Source organism: Lepidochelys olivacea (genome assembly GCF_965140295.1).
Source record: "Lepidochelys olivacea isolate rLepOli2 genome assembly, chromosome: 8".
NCBI lineage: Eukaryota > Metazoa > Chordata > Testudines > Cheloniidae > Lepidochelys > Lepidochelys olivacea.
Window position 1 is genome coordinate 4,783,850 of NC_140418.1, and position 17,789 is coordinate 4,801,638.

The window sequence follows — 17,789 nt, forward strand, 5'->3', positions numbered from 1 at the left end:
CCCAAATGATTGTTTCTGTAATCCACAACAATCATCAAAATTGGTCTAATTATTCTACCGGGTTTTACCGGAGAATGACACATGAGCTATTTGTTAGTTGTTAGTGTCCCTAATGTCAAGTCACAAACGTATGTTCCAAGGATCTTGGTAACAGATGACTACATTAGACATTACAATTTTCATTAACTTAACCTCTGCAGAGTTTAGGTTTCTAAAAAGTAGCCATAGGAGGAGACTGTGTCCACAGTTCTTGGTCTAAATGAAACGTATTACCCAACAAAATAAATAGCTGCTAGAAACAGAGGGTAGTTTACCACCAACTTGTGACTCCCCGTACAACAAGGCATAAGCAACCCTATAACAGGGCACCTTTTGTTAGCCATCTGTCACCACTCTGCATTTCAACAACTTACTCAAAGGGGTCACTAGAATCAGGTTTCTGTAATTCAGGAGGGATAGGGATCCGCTTGTAATACATCTCCCAGTCAAATGCCCCTCGCATCGCATCTCCAGCTTGGGTCTCATATCCAAAGTGGTCATGGTCAATTACGTCAATCATTGGGCACACAATAGTCTTGCGGTTCCGAGCAATGCGGTCTGAGGATCACAGAGAAATAAATTAGTAAGCATGTAGCTAGTGGTCCCTTTCACCAATAGTTACAAGGAAAGTATCTACAGGTATGAAGCCAATATTAAAACAAGAGTCTACTTTATCTCATTACCATGGAACCACCACCATACAACTAGTTATAATTCTAATACCATAGTCCAACTTTTATGCATCACTAAACACCTTCAGATCTAGAGAAGCTGTCTCATTACAGAATGGGTGAATTTTCTGCTTTGTTGTTTTTCTGTTTTTTCCTTAAAAATTGCATGTCGGTTCAGTATATATGAAGATGAGGAACCAATTATATTGGCCAGAATTAGGTTAGAATTATATTTTCCAGGTAATGTGTACTCAGTTCTGACCTGTGCTATCATTTCCCCTCAAACTAAAAGGTCAAGTCTGCACTGCAATCATAGGATGAAACTGCAGCTTTTGTAGACACACCTGAGCTAGCTTTAATCTAGCTAGCTTGCATACAGGTGGCAGTGAAGATACAGCAATACAGATGTCAGCATGGGCTAGTCAACCAAGTCATTACCCAGGGTTCTGGGGGAGCATGTACAGCCCGCATTGAAACCCACACTGCTGCAGCTTTACTACCACCATTACCTGAGCTAGCCAGGTTAAAGCTAGCTCAGGTATGTCTATACGAGCTGCAGTTACATCCCATGACTGTAGTGTAGACATACCCTAAATCTTCTCTTGGGCAAAGGCTCCATGTCACATCAAAATCTCTGGTGTTATATGTATTTATGACATCAATTTATCATAAGTTATACATACATGATATAGAAAAATTAGGCACTTACTCCGGTAATAGCCACCCTATGGTGTGAGAGAAAAACTGAATGCATCACAAATGGAAACAAAAAACCTGGATAACTCCCCACCCTTCTCAATGGTCCCTTGCCACTTAAAATGCCAGACTAAACAGAATGTTTTGCATGTTCTAAGGACTTTGCAGAGCCCACAAAACTCATTTTAACAAGTGACCTGAATGTGACCCCTTCTGCACTGGTTGAAAGCTAGTGCAATAACCCATTATGCCACCTAACCCCAATAAGCTTTGAAGTGTCGTGCCAGAATCTGGCAGGAAGTGATTCAGACTAATGGCATAACTAATCTTGGCAGGCTCTAGAAACATACATCTGTGCCTCCCCATAATCTTTAATTCCAGCTGAAAAATACCGAGACAGGATTAGTTCCAACTTAGACATCTGGAACTTCAATATTCATTTTATTAACAAGTTTTCTTAACTAGAAGTTAACTTTAAGAACCAAAGTGACAGATAATATATTGTAGATTCCAAGGAACACCTGTAACAAAAATGTTTTATATTTTTAAATTAAAGCATACTGTACATGTTCTCATTTCAAAGGCATTTGGACTTCTTTTGTTTCCATTCCCTGGGGCTCAGAAAGTCGCAAATGTTTTACACCATGCAGAATTAATACCAGACACACAAATTGACGGGCCGTGAAAGTAACAGCATTGCTATATGAGAACCCAGACGACAATTTTTCATTTCAGTTTGCGACTACATGTTTTTCACCTCTTGGTGTTACTGTCATTAGTTGCTAGACAGATGCCATGTTTCACCCCAGAGTTGGCTGCATTCCCATGGCACATATGTCACTTGAAATAGGCTTGTAGAGCAGCCTGATACTCTTTAGGATTAAAGATGCTATATAAAACTGCATTGCAACCTTAAGTAAACTGGATGCTCCCAGATGCGCGCTATAAGTCATGTGGCTGGTTTAGTAAGCACAGTCTTTCTGGTCCTACAAGTGTCCAGAGTCCAAATCCTGGCACTGGTCACATGCAAAAAACCCAGGTTGAGTGGTCTCATCCTCCTTTCCATTTGGGCATTGCAAATGGAACTAACTTGCAGTTCGGCACAAGTAGAGTCTCACTGAAAGGTAGGTCCAGAATTAGATCAGTAGGGGAGTGGGGTGCTGCAGGTCAGAATTAAGATGCACAGGAAAAAAGCCAGTTCCCTTGAAAAAGAGAACATTGTCCATTTAATAAGATACATGCGAAAGAATTCACCTTATGAAACTGCAATCCTGTTAAAGACTATTTTAAAGACCACTTTGTAAAGGATCACACACATTCTAGGTGTACATAGCAGCAATTCACATTATCCATAAAATATGATTTTCCACATTTGCAGATTAAATATATTTCCACAGAAACAGTCAAGAGCTATTTAAAAACTACAAGCTTAGCTTTATGTCCTTCAACTAATTTCTCTTTACGAGCTGCTGAATGACTACATGAATGGTTTGCTCTTCCAGCAAACTATAAATTATGCAAGAGTTCTCTTAGTGGGGGGTAACAGAACATGATCTCTGCTTTTAATTAAAAAAAAACTGTTTTGGGGGAAATTGTGGGTTTTATGACTCTCGCATAGAGAAATGCATTGTACTGAAGACTACAGGTCGCTGACAGCTCTCCCAGGATTTTCTTTAGAAAGTCAGTTTTCCAGATAGTCATTTATTTTCTCCTTTGGACATTTCTGAATGAGAAGACAGCAGCCTGGACATACAATAAACCATATGCCGACATCTGTCACCAGCTTTTTACCAGCCTGAAGATCAGTTTTGAGCAACACTTCAAACAACCTCCTTACCTAGCAGAGGTGGCAGCCAGTTCACATTGGCCTCGCAGTGAGAATCCAAGAATGTGATAACATCTCCTATTGCCACAGAGGCTCCCAGCATTCGAGTTCTTATTAGCCCTTCTCTCTTCTTGGTGCGCAGGATTCGGACATTTGGGAACTGGGCCATGTAGTCTTCCAAACGTTTCTTCAGATGTTCTGGGTAAAAGAGGAAAGTTAAAGAAGGTAACAATCACTCCTTAAGATGTAGCTCCTTCCTTAGCTGTTAGCGGTCTTTTGAACATGGTATTGAACAGCCTTTAACTAATGCACTAATAGGACAGAGTGTCCAGGCAAGATGGAAGTAGTATGAGTAATCTTTAAACTGTGGGTTCAAAGTTTGCTCATGGATCTGGACCTCTGAAGTTTCCATGAACTCAAAGAGGACAACAAATGGATGGAGGAGCTTAAGACTAGAAAGAAGCTGGGGGACAAGAGAACACACAACAGAGCAAAAGCTAATTAACAGAACCTTGGGATAACAATGGAACTATTGACCAACAGCAGGGTTGCTCATGAGAGTAGGAGACCAAGCTTTTCCAGGAACTGAATCTGGATTAAGTAACTCACTATGCCACAAAAGCACAGAAAGAGCACTTTCAGAATTGTATACAACACTTACTGAATTAGTTTTTCCTGAATTTCTTCAAGCAGACAAAGCACATCCACTCTCACATAAATGTAAACAAGCAAAAAAAATCCTCGTCAAGTTGATTCTACAAGCTGGGAAGGTACAGAGATCATTACTGAATACCTGTTTGCAATTCAGATGCTACAGCGATGGGGCCACACAATTGTGACACACTACCCCTATGTTCATGACTTTCACAAAGCTAGGATTCATTTTGTACAAAATGTGCCTTCTGATATATCATTTGAAAACTCAGTCTACTGATCATCATCATCCTGGTAAAATGCATGTAGCAACATTGTACGTAAAGTTATAAGACTCTGCTGTATGACATTGCTGAGACATGCTCAAAGCTTAGAAAAGCAGCCCAAATCAGTTCTTCAGAAACAAAAGGTTAGCCAGTACCTGAGCCAGGTGTCAATATAATCAAGTGGACTATTACCGGGTTAAGTGACCATTCTTTGGCAGGAAAGAGGGGTGTGAGTGAGAAATTTACATCTTGGCAAACAAACTTGCGGTCGCCTGAACACCAGCTGGAGAGGATTCTCAAAGAGAAATGCTATAAGAAGGGAGAACAGAGGACACAAAATCACCTCTCCCCCCTCACCTCTACTCACGGCATTAACAATGTTTGAAAGACAAAAGGAGCATCACTGAGCTGGGGAAGGGATCCTGGCTGAAGAACCCAGCCAGATTGCTGTGATCGTGTCGCGAGAAAAAACTTTGTTTTAAGTTCAGCTTGTTAAGTTAGGTATTAGTTTGCATTTTACCTTTTATTTCTTTGTAACCAATTCTGACTTTTATGCCTCATTTGGTGTAATCACTTAAAATCTATCTGTAGTTAATAAACTTGTTTATTGTCTCATCTAAACAGGTGTACATTTTGCCTGAAGTGTCTGGAACCTCCATTTGCAATAACAGGGTTTGTGTATATCATTTCTATTAACGAAATGATGGACTTTCTATGAGCTTGTAGCTTGAAGGAAAGAGCGGGGCACATTTTTAGGGACAAGTCTGGGACAAGGAATTTGTGTCATTCTGCAATATAATTCAGGAGTGGCTGGCTGAAATCATTCATATAATTCAACTGGGAATGAGTTTGCATGCTAGAGAGTGTATGTAAACGGAGCAGGAGTGGTAGTTCTCACAGAGCAGCAGTATAGAAGGCACCCCAACTGGAGAGTCGAGGGGACACAGTTGTCCAACAGTCCAGTTTGTATCCTGGGGAATGTCACAACAAGTTCCTACACAGATGAATCAGCTCAGCTAGCCAAGGATCCCTCCCCCGCCCCCGATCCACCCCAATCTTAATCTAGTTATTCTGTTTACCATTTGGTGCCCAGAAGCAAATTTATTCCCTTTGTGTATCTTGGATTTTATTTTGGGGGCACAGGGGTCAAAGGTGGAGATAATCTTGGGAGTTACAATATACTTTGCATCTCACCTTTGATGCTGCCAGCAGCTGCAGTCACTCTCAACTAGCCAAAATCTGCTCTTGAATTCCCTTTAAATATTTTTAGAGTATTCCTTGTGCAAACTTGACATTTTTCTTTCTTCAGAGTCCGATTTTAAATCTCCAACAGCTTTAATAAGACCAAACTCATTTTGGTGGGTGTCTGATATCTGTATAGCTGGAGCAATTAAAATAATTTAAAAAATTAAGAACAGGTTGGTCTGCTTAGTAAAACCTTTACTGATTATTGCTATCTAGCTAAAACTAATACCTTTCCCTCACCCTTTTCAAGTCACTTTTGAACAGATCCTCTGCAGCAACCAGGAATCAATTTTCTCTAATTGAATGGATAAATCTTTCAAAAAAGCGACTCTCTGGGAGACCAGACAAGATATTAACACTCATTCCCCATGCAGCATTGTGTAGGCAGTGACTGGTAATTAAAAAAATAGTAAAAAACCACAACCATCACTCATTTAGTGCAGCGGTATCATTCTGTGCCATAATTGGAAAGAAAAAATTCCCCACTCTGTCCAAAAGAGTTACCCAAAGCCAAGTTCAAGATATAAATTGTACCTTGGTTCCAGTAATCTAAAATCAGAGTAAGGTAATTATCAAAACATCTGATACTGAGTTACACAGTAATAAAAGAAAGGAAGAGAAAAGCAGGAGCTACGCACCTGATCCTCCCAATATTGACCTCACAGGACTGCAGTGTTTTCATAATCAGGCCCTATGGTAATTACTGCATCTAAATCAGTTTCCTCCACAAAACATTAGCAGGTCTTGAAAAACTGCTGAAATTTCATAGAATCTTAAATGTTCAGAGGTAATTATACAGCATCTCATTGTTTATGCTGAGGCACAGGTGAATACAATAAACAACTTTGATACTTAAAAGAATTTGTGCCTGCTGTTTATTTCCCACTTGCATTCCAATGCCTTGTACGTACTAGCATTTTCTTCATGTCTTACAGTTCTACAAATCAATGCAGCTTCACCAGTTGTGGCACTTGCTGACACACTAGTGGAGACCAGCTTCCAGCATTTCCACACCATGTCACCTACAATGCTGACAGATGGATCCCTTAAAGGCAGTCAGTCTAGCACTGACTTTGGCGGAGCTGAACTAGGAATTATAGCAACCACAGAACAATTTAAGAACATAGCATTGGCACATTTCTCCATATGAAATGTGACGGTTGTTTCTATAGTAACCATGATGTCAAAGAGAGATTGTTCATTTATTAGCTGCTGCTAATTATCTGTTAAGAATTAAGAACAGTTTGTGAAGTTACTCTACTAGGATAAGAGAGAGAAAGGACATATGAGTAGCCAAATTTCCAGAAGACACCAGCTGTTCTAATCCATCTAAATTCCCATACCACACCCTCACTGTAACATCAAAGGGTCAAGTTCTTTACCCTGAAAACTAAATGGAGGGTGAAGAGCCTCTAGCTCTTTACTCCTTCTTTGTCAAATAATTTAAGCAGTGAAATTAATCTTTTTTTTCTAAATGCAACGAGGATGCAATCCAATAGGTGACCCTATGGGTAGCATTATCTGAATGAGACAGACAGACATAAGTGGGCTTTGAAGAACACCACAGTGTCCTGCTGTTTGGCTGCATTCATAAGAAAGGCTGGCTTGCAGGAGACAATTTTTGAAACACCTTCCAGTTGTGTTTTATATTCTCAGTCTCATGTTGGGAGGATAATAGCGTCTTATTCCCAACCATCGAATAATAGTGAAAAAACAAAACAAAAAGAACAGTAGCTTCGAGCTATCAGATCATTACAAAGGTGCTTTTCTTCACTGGTTGTAATAGTCCCTCGGAAACCTACAACTCGGGAAGGTTCTCTCTTCATCTGTTATACATCTTTAAAGCTACTCATTACTGCAAAGTTGGTCATAACTGCTTAACTGTTGGTACCAGAACCTGACCTGCCTTTTCTCAGGCAAAGCACTGTAAACTAGATGTGACAGAAATGGTAATTTCCTGGACAAACCATATTAAATGAAGTTTAAGTGTCTTAGGAGTTTATTGTATTAAAAATGCAAAACGTTTATGTATTATTGAAGGATTATATGTAACGTCTCAGGAGGGGGGAAGGAGAGGCATTATGAGCTTCAAAGGACTCTTGAACCATGTAACCAGACAAGAATGAGCGTTTGAAGTTAAGTTTCCCAAGAAATTTCTAGGGGGAGGTGTATGCAAACACCCTGTCCATTTATGCAAGAACTCAGCTCCTCTGAGGCGGGGACCTTTGTCTGCTGATCACCTGTTACTTGAGGACAATATCAGTAATCCAGACTGTGTAAAGGAGCAATTCACAGATTCATGGGGATGCTTGTTCTGTGCTAACAGCTGTTATGAACTTCTGATCTCAGAAAAACCCCTTGGTGGGATTGGAAGGACTGATCACCTGCCAGAACTCTTGCTGGAGTTGGGGTGATCTCTGGTAAGCTTTTTAGCTTGTGTATAGGTTCTTTTATTGTTTTTAATGTTTTCTTTGTAATGCTTTCACCTTAAGAATAAGTGTAACTGTGGGCAACTATGCTGTTTATAGCCTCCGAGGAGGAAGACTAACAGGCCTGCTTAGCCAATCTGACTTCCTGGAGAATTCACAGTATAGGCAGGGAACTGTACAGCTTGGAAATACCCCAGACAAGTGGAAGTGAGACACCTTCCCAAGAAAGATGGCAACTGGGGAGCTGGAAGTCAGAGCGGGTGCCCTTGGTGGACCAGAGAGAGGGAATACAGGTGCAGTTGCCCTGAGCTGCTACGAACCTCCCTAAACCGCATTAATGGATGACAGAGGCACTGAAAGACAGTGCTGCACAATAGCACATGCAGTATTGTTGAGGTCGAAGATGCAGTACGCTCCCCTTCCCAAGGCAAAGTGATGTGTCACAGCTGCCCCATCTCCAGCCACCACAGGAAATGTCACACATCAGCATAACGTTTTATTGCAAGTGTAGGACTGTGGTTTATTGACGTGCAAACTAGCAAGGTTCTACTATGCCTATGGATGCGGTTTCCCCTACCAAAAAAGTGTCAGGTTAATGACAACACTCATGAGCTACCCTGCAATAAAAAGTGTGTTTTTCTAAAGGCAAAGAGGGCAAAAATAGAGAAGGGAAAAAGGAAAGACAGCCTGGGCGTGCTCTCCTTTGCTCTGATTGTTGGACCACATGCTGCTCAGACACCAAAATTTAGAATGAGACATCCATCTTCTACCAAAATGATGACAATACTTTATATTTGTTTTTAAAAGAAAACCTCAAACAAACAAGTTAGATAACCACACAAGTTGCTACAAATACGGGGCTTTAAAAAAACCAACTTCTTAATGCACCTTGACATGGAGTGATTTTTATTACAAGGGCAATTTAATGAATGGTAAACTGGATGAATTCCAGTGACAGCATGTTATGTGCAATGTAATTTAGCTGTATAAATGATAAGATTGTACAAAGATTAAAAACTAAATTGGTAGCTTGATGACAGACTAATAAATTTGATACACAATTAATATATTAACATTACTAGTCAGAACTACTTAAAATCTTTTGCTTTCTTTATTTTGAGTTGTAAATAAAGATCTATACTAAGGAGGAGGAGAAGCTCTGATAAAATCATTGCTTTAAACTATCACAAATAAAATGCTGTCTGATTAAAAGGTCTTCTCCTGGCTCAAATTTTTGTGGACTCATCCCTTCTCTTCCCTGTGTACAAAGTATCTAAGCATAAGAACTGCTTCCAAGTAACATGAAGTTGCTGACTGCTTGCAATACTGAAAAGTCTTTCCAGAATAAAAAGATTGCTGAGTTTACATGTAGGCTACTATTTCCTTCCTTAGTCAAGTGGCCCATAGCTATAAGGAGAAGGGAGAATTTCATTGCTCAGAAATGCCACCACTCTTCAGAAAAGATTACATGAACTTAACATACATGGAGTGCAGAGAAAAGTAGTTAAGTTTTGGGATTACTGTTTTTATTGCTTTTTTTAAAAAAACAAAGCATACTAGAATCCATGGCAATTTGAATTATTTCTGTCCTAAAAAGTGACACTTACAAATGGCATTATAGGTTTCAGATTCATTGGATCTCAATTTTATAACAGATATAAAATGTGCTCAGTCTGCCAGTAAAAACACATTTTTTTAAACCAGTAATTGCTCAAACTCTCTCTACACTTTGACCATTGATCTGGATTCTTTCCATTTCATGCATCAACACCATCCAGGCCAAGTTATGCCCTCATTGACACCTGTGGAAATCCACCAATTGATTTTACAGCTTATTGTAGTGTGACTGGGTTTTCAGAACAAGTTGTTTCCTATAAAAGCAGCTGGAAGAGAGCCAACAATCCTTAGCCTTATGTTGTGGGTTTAAATACAATTCTGCCAGATACAATTTAAGTCAGGAAAGATATTCAATCCACACAAGGACTGCTTTGGGGCTACAAAAAGACTTTATTCTCTTTAACTCATGCAGATCAGGTTAAATCAACTTTACAGACAGGAGCAAACCACTGTAATAACACAGCTCATAGTACTAGAAAATGCCTAGCCCGCTCTTTATACCTCATCCCACTACACACTGATTGCTGGAGACCAATAATAATAAATAGCATGAACACATACTTAGCAGCGACAGTAAATTTAGCCAGCTGCCTGCCTGAGGTACGTTTACACATGCCTCCCTCCCACCAAACAGAACATGCACACCCTATTTTTAGGGTGACCTGAAGTCACACCACCTGAGGCTGCAATTATTTTAAGTCCTCTTAAACTAGTGTCAGGCCTAGCAAGTGCTTAGGATATTTCAAGGAAGAGGTAGGTACTTTAGAAAGCGGAGCTGGTGACTCAGTAGGCAGTTCTCTACAGTCAGCACTGACTGGGAAGACAGCAGGCTCTTTCAGAGGAGACTTAAAACCGAATGAAATCTCAGAGGACAGTTAACAAGACTCCCAGTGGAGAAGGGGGAGGCAAAGCCAGATAAGCTTTTGCTACAACTGCAGTGATTCCTGAATATTTGGAATTCTAAGACTGCCATAGACAAGAAATCACCACAACTTGCTGTTTTTGTCCTTTGAAAGAGAGTTAGGTGCTCTGAATAATTTGCCATTGCTCAAGCTGTTGGCCATTAAAGTGAAATCACTAACGGCTTGCACCATTGAAAGGTGATGAATTTATTCATTTGTGCTCAACCTATTAATTTTAAAAAAAACCCAACAAGCAGCGCACTTAGAAGGTGCCATAGACACTTGAAGTCTGGTCAGGAAAACATCCTCTGAGAGGGGGAGACACAAAGCTGAAAGGATCAAGACAGAGCCTTCTAGAGGCATTTTGGTTGGGACAAAGTTGAAGCACATGTGCAACACTGAAATTCCTTTGCACTGCACATCTGTTCCATCTGACAGGAAACACGGGACTGACTTTACAAGAATCTTGATCTCGAGTCAGATCTGGTCTGAAATCTTGTGTGGGAATGGGAATAAGTCATTTTTCCTTTTGACATTGAAAAATAAGAGATCTTAGTTTAAAAATCAATTTTAGTTCCCATCAAATTTGACCTTCAAGGTTCACACAATATAAAGCATGGATTGCATAATTGTAGTATGTGCTTGCACACACATGCACAGAGAATGGTCCACCCTCTTAAACCAATTGAAACCCACCATGAATATCCAAGCTAATAACTAAATCCCAAAATATTTCTTTGACAATAGAATTTTGGCAATATAAAGTCGCATCACTCTTACAGTGAACAGCAGCCAGTCTCCTGCCTCCTGGTGAGATGGAATTTTAGATGCAATTTGGACAAGGATAAGGGGGAGCAGTGGGGTCATAAGCACTGTAAGGAGAGAGAGCCATCCCTTACAATTTGAAAATTCAGAAAACTGCTTCCCCATACAGATGAAGAGCATCAAGGACACAACTGAGGTAACAGAACAGAAAAGGTTCCCAATTTGTGGTTAAAACTTCCACTACAGTTTATCAGAGATATAATTCCCTTTTAATGACAGGTTTCAGAGTAACAGCCGTGTTAGTCTGTCTTCGCAAAAAGAAAAGGAGTACTTGTGGCACCTTAGAGACTAACCAATTTATTTGAGCATGCGCTTTCGTGAGCTACAGCTCACTTCATCGGATGCATACCGTGGAAACTGCAGAAGACATTATATACACACAGACACCATGAACAATACCTCCTCCCACCCCGCTGTCCTGCTGGTAATAGCTTATGTAAAGTGATCATCAAGTTGGGTCATTTCCAGCACAAATCCAGGTTCTCTCACCCTCCGCCCCACCCCACACAAACTCACTCTCCTGCTGGTAATAGCCCATGCAAAGTGACCACTCTCTTCACAATGTGTATGATAATCAAGGTGGGCCATTTCCAGCACAAATCCAGGTTCTCTGGATTGTAGGGAAAGTGGTCACTTTGGATAAGCTATTACCAGCAGGAGAGAGAGTTTGTGTGTGGGGTTTTTGGAGGGGGGTGAGGGAGTGAGAGAACCTGGATTTGTGCTGGAAATGGCCCACCTTGATTATCATATACATTGTGAAGAGAGTGGTCACTTTGGATGGGCTATTACCAGCAGGAGAGTGAGTTTGTGTGTGTGGGGGGGAGGAGGGTGAGAAAACCTGGATTTGTGCTGGAAATGACCCAACTTGATGATCACTTTACATAAGCTATTACCAGCAGGACAGTGGGGTGGGAGGAGGTATTGTTTCATGGTCTCTGTGTGTATATAATGTCTTCTGCAGTTTCCACGGTATGCATCCGATGAAGTGAGCTGTAGCTCACAAAAGCGCATGCTCAAATAAATTGGTTAGTCTCTAAGGTGCCACAAGTACTCCTTTTCTTTTTGCAAATTCCCTTTTAAGCAACTGGTACAGAAAGCAAGTTCAGCTGTATTTTTTCCAGAGGTTATCTTGGCCACCTTCCAAGTGCCCAAACCCCTAAGGTAACTGTTTGCCTTACATTTGTTTTCAAATTACACCCATCCCCATCATTTCTTCCCTCTCCTCCCCCCCACACTCTTGTTTAAGATTAAAAACGACTTCATTCATCTTTTACTTAGATATTTAGTCCTAACATGCTATATAACGTTTTAAGAATGAATTACATTCTTTCCTGAATCAATCACCTCTGCGAGTCATGGCTCCCTGCGATGGAAAGCACTTCATCATTGAAATTAACTCCTCTACCCTGTTTTGGGAAAGATGAGTAATCCTTTTAAACAGGAAAATGTGCTTTTATCCAAACAGGCAGCACTTACACTAGGTTTAATTTTATTTCAATGTTTTCCATCCTCTGTTCAGTTGGTGGGAGGATAATAAATTGATTTAATAACCACCCAACACTTTCAATAGTAGCAGCTACACCATTAACCTAATCATGGCCTTTCCTATTTTCCCCATTTTCTTTTAACCTTCCATGCCAAATCTGTTTGAAAACCAGAAAGGCCCCGAAAAGGGAAATTACTGTTGCTCTATGAAAGGGATTGCACTACAAAAAATGCATTTATGAAAAACCCAGTCCTCCACAGGATTTGCATTCCTAGACGACACACCGCTAATTCGTGGCAGGAAATTGGGAGTGCTGGCTAGGGTTGCCACTTTTCTAATTGCTGGTAACCGGACCCTCGAGGCCTCACTCCACCTCTTCTCCTAAGGCCCCACTCCCATCCGGCCTCTTCCCCAGGCCTCGCCCCTGCTCTGCTTGTCTCCCCACTCCGCCCAGGCCCCACCACCCATCGCTCGCTGCTCCTCCTCCTCCCTTCCCATCACTCACTGGATTGTCTCAAGGAACCTGCCTGCAGGCAGGAGGTGACCCCGGCGCAGCAGGGGCTGCCATGGGTTAATGATCCAGCACCTTCTCCTGCCCCACAGTAACCGGGAACAGCGAACTGCAGCCACTGGGAGCTGCGGGGGGCTGTGCTTGCGGATGGTCAGTGTAAACAAAATGTCTCGCAGCCCGACAGCGGATTACCCTGATGGGCCGCGTGCTGAAGGTTGCTGACCCCTGACCGAGTATATAAATGCACCTACACAGGGAAAGTCTATTAGACAGGCACAAAGCTTGCAGTTCAAAATATTCCCACCTGCATGACATAACCATGTCTCCCCCTTAGCATAACACCTTACCCTGCTGCCATCTCAGTCTCACAGTGAAAAGTCCTGTTAGTAAAGGAAGAAGGATGTTTTCTCCTTTCTTTCAGAGGGAGCCTGCTTGAGTCACCTGTGTGCTGAGGAGGGGTTTACACAAGTTCAGTACATCGTTGACAGAGGTCTTTGCTCTTTACTCAATATGCAGTAACACCATGCATTCCGCCCTGTTACATACCAACTTATCTGAAAACTAAGTTCACAAAACAGATTCTTAGTAGTTTGAGAGTTTATTTCCCATTTTTATTAAGTATGCACCAAGATAAAGCACACAAAGTTTCTCCTCTTCCTCGGACTACACTTATTCTAAAGAAGTGATTTTAGATGGCTTGCAGTCTCATTTCCTTGTTGATTGCTTTTAACATATTGCAGAGAGTTTTCTGTTGCCATAAAAACATACCGTTTTCAGGCTAACAGCACAGGGTTTTATGCTTCAATTGCAGAGTACAGCATACAGGCTATTAAATATTTAGTTCAGGATTCCTACAGCAGTGACAATAGACAGGAAAGGCACCATTTGCTTCACCTGGAGCCCTCAACTTAGTGTTTATGTGCTACAATCCCTCAAGCTGTTTCAAATAGCTGTTCTTGATCAGCCAGTTGTCTAATTAGGGGAAACACAAGCTCCCATTCAATCATACAACCCTTCCAACAGCTAAACATCTTGAACACAAAGCTTAATTTTAGTGCATCAAAAATACCAAGACATGCCTTCATGCCGATCTTATCAACACTTATGAGGACCAGGAACTGACAGATGCAACACGTACACTAAACCCAGTGCTGGCTGATAGTCAAAAGCCTCAACACCTTCCTCTATTGGGTTACAAGGGCAAAGATAATCAAGCTAGACCAGATCTGAAAAGGTCACCCACCCTTCCTCTGCATCAGCAACCAATTTCTGCACTTGTTAAAATGAAGTCGAGACAGCATCAAGTGTGTGGGAAACACTTCAAAATATGCAGAAAGAAAAGGAGGACTTGTGGCACCTTAGAGACTAACAAATTTATTTGAGCATAAGCTTTTGTGAGCTACAGCTCACTTTATCGGATGCATTCACTGGAAAATACAGTGGGGAGATTTATATACATAGAGAAAATGAAACAATGAGTGTTACCATACACACTGTAACAAGAGAGTGATCACTTAAGGTGAGCTATTACCAGCAGGAGAGCGGGGGGAGGAGAACCTTTTGTAGTGATAATCAAGGTGGGCTATTTCCAGCGGTTGACAAGAACATCTGAGGAACAGTGGGGGGTGGAGTGGGGAATAAACATGGGGAAATAGTTTTACTTTGTGTAATGACCCATCCTTTATAAATAATGACCCTGTTTTTATTCAAGCCTAACTTAATTGTATCCAGTTTGCAAATGAACTCCAATTCAGCAGTCTCTCATTGGAATCTGTTTTTGAAGTTTTTTTGTTGAAGAATTGCCACTTTTAGGTCTGTAATCGAGTGACCAAAGAGATTGAAGTGTTCTCCGACTGCTTTTTGAATGTTATAATTCTTGACGTCTGATTTGTGTCCATTTATTCTTTTACGTAGAGAGTGTCCAGTTTGACCAATGTACATGGCAGAGGGGCATTACTGGCACATGATGGCATATATCACATTGGTAGATGTGCAGGTGAACGAGCCTCTGATAGTGTGGCTGATGTGATTAGGCCCTATGATGGTGTCCCCTGAATAGATAGGTGGACACAGTTGGCAACAGGCTTTGTTGCAAGGATAGCTTCCTGGGTTAGTGGTTTTGTTGTGTGATGTGTGGTTGCTGGTGAGTATTTGCTTCAGGTTGGGGGGCTATATGTAAGCAAGGACTGGCCTGTCTCCCAAGATCTGTGAGAGTGATGGGTCGTCTTTCAGGATAGGTTGTAGATCCTTGATGATGCGCTGGAGAGGTTTTAGTTGGGGGCTGAAGGTGATGGCTAGTAGTGTTCTGTTATTATCTTTGTTGGGCCTGTCCTGTAGTAGGTGACTTCTGGGTATTCTTCTGGCTCTGTCAGTTTGTTTCTTCACTTCAGCAGGTGGGTATCGTAGTTGTAAGAATGCTTGATAGAGATCTTGTAGGTGTTTGTCTCTGTCTGAGGGTTTGGAGCAAATGCGGTTGTATCATAGAGCTTGGCTGTAGACAATGGATCGTGTGGTGTGGTCTGGATGAAAGCTGGAGGCATGTAGGTAAGCATAGCGGTCAGCAGATTTCCGGTATAGGGTGGTGTTTATGTGACCATCGATTATTAGCACTGTAGTGTCCAGGAAGTGGATCTCTTGCGTGGACTGGTCCAGGCTGAGGTTGATGGTGGGATGGAAATCGTTGAAATCATGGTGGAATTCCTCAAGGGCTTCTTTTCCATGGGTCATCAATGTAGCGCAAGTAGAGTAGGGGCATTAGGTGACAAGAGCTGAGGAAGCGTTGTTCTACGTCAGTCATAAAAATGTTGGCATACTGTGGGGCCATGCAGGTAGCCATAGCAGGGCCGCTGATTTGAAGGTATACATTGTCCCCAAATGTGAAACAGTTATGGGTGAGGACCAAGTCACAAAGTTCAGCCACCAGATTTGTCAACTGCTGGAAATGGCCCACCTTGACACCTCGCTACAACAGGTATTTCCCCCCCTGCTCTCCTGCTGGTAATAGCTCACCTTACCTGATCACTCTTGTTACAGTGTGTATGGTAAAACCCATTGTTTCATGTTCTCTGTATATATAAATCTCCTCACTGTATTTTCCACTGAATACATCCGATGAAGCGAGCTGTAGCTCACGAAAGCTTATGCTCAAATAAATTTGTTAGTCTCTAAGGTGCCACAAGTCCTCCTTTTCTTTTTGCAGATACAGACTAACATGGCTGCTACTCTGAAACCTGTTATTATGCAAGACTTCGACATATCTGTCCATGTTGCAGAAGTCACATGTTTAGTAGACAGGCCCAGGAATACACCAGGGGCACAGGGTGCAAGTAAGGAATGAGGTGCTGTGGCAGAGCTGTATGAAGCAGTACAAACTGGAACTTTGCAAGCTGTGTTGATTTTAACTCACCACTGTAACAGCAATGTACTGTACTTGGACACACTGAAGTTTAAGACATGTAAATATAAAGTCCACGACTGGAAAAAAAATCTAAGTGGCTGAAGCATTCAGTCCTTCACCCTCAGACTAATAAACAGATGGAAAGCGTGAAGAAAATGTGGCTCTTAAATGTCAGAGCTCTTTGGGATTCAAAACCCCAATGATGCAGATGTTTGCTGCAAAACAATTCTTACAGATTTAACTGTTTGCTCTTACCATCCCTATTGGTTAAAAATTAACACCTTACCCAAAAGAATTTTTGATCTTGTACAAAAAAAGTGCAATATACAAGAGGATAATACAGAAATGGAAAATCTCAGACACGGTGCAAATGTTAGTGAAAGGAAGAAATTCATTCAGACCCTCACCTAGGGGACCTGACTTTTTTTTTTTTTTTTTCTTTTTTTCCTCTAACTGTAAGACAAGTCTGATGAAGTTTAATTTCAAATTTTAACCTATCTTAAAGCTGTTGTGGGCTGGTGCAGAATGTACTCTGGACTCTAAATGCTTTATTTTGAATTTTTAAGTGACCAAGGAGTGTAGTTAAAGAGGAATGAAACCTACAAGATACGAGAAAGTCACTGGGCACCAGCAATGGTTTTGCTCTACAGTTGCACCAGAGCCTGAGATTCGGGAGAGCAAAATCTAATAATCCCTGTGCCTCTAATTGTGCTAACAGAATTAATACCCACAAATGATAAGTAAACAAAGCAAAGCCATGTGGGCTTGTGCTCCATATGTCAGTGTAGGAAAAAAGTTGGCAAATGGAAAGACAACCAATCTGGTGTGAGAAAAAAAAACTGTCAAACATTTGAGATGTGACTGCAAACACCACAAGGCCAAACGCATGATTTTGTAGCTTCTAGAAGCACTTGACAATGCTCTTAGAGGAGATTTTTTTCCTTTTAAGCAGTTCCTGATTAATGTTTGGAAAATGGAAAGACAGAACTAGTACAAGAGTACTTACGAAATCATGGACATCTGCCAAGACAGGTCTCCATTTAGTAAATCTACTAAATCCTAAAGTATAAATTTAGGGCTGTTAACAGCTGTGCTGATATCGGAACTGAACGCCCAAACTTAAAGGACATTAAAATTGACCAGTCAACTGCCATACTTGTTTTGATTGCATCATGTATGGGTGGGAGGCTAAGGGAGAAGGTAAGAGAGAGAATCCAGGAAGTAGG

The 17,789-nt window shown here is 41.2% G+C and overlaps 1 protein-coding gene across 2 annotated transcripts in view; it reads right to left on the minus strand.

Annotated features, from left to right (window-relative positions):
- The window catches only part of GALNT10 (polypeptide N-acetylgalactosaminyltransferase 10), a 130,940-nt gene that overhangs the window by 24,680 nt on the left and 88,471 nt on the right, over positions 1–17,789 (minus strand). For both annotated transcript variants that reach the window (XM_084636506.1, XM_084636507.1), the window contains exons 5-6: positions 3,244–3,429; positions 414–597 (exon numbers count right to left, since the gene is read on the minus strand). In XM_084636506.1, coding sequence (XP_084492632.1) covers positions 414–597; positions 3,244–3,429 — 370 coding nt within the window. The remainder of the gene's footprint in view (positions 1–413; positions 598–3,243; positions 3,430–17,789) is intronic.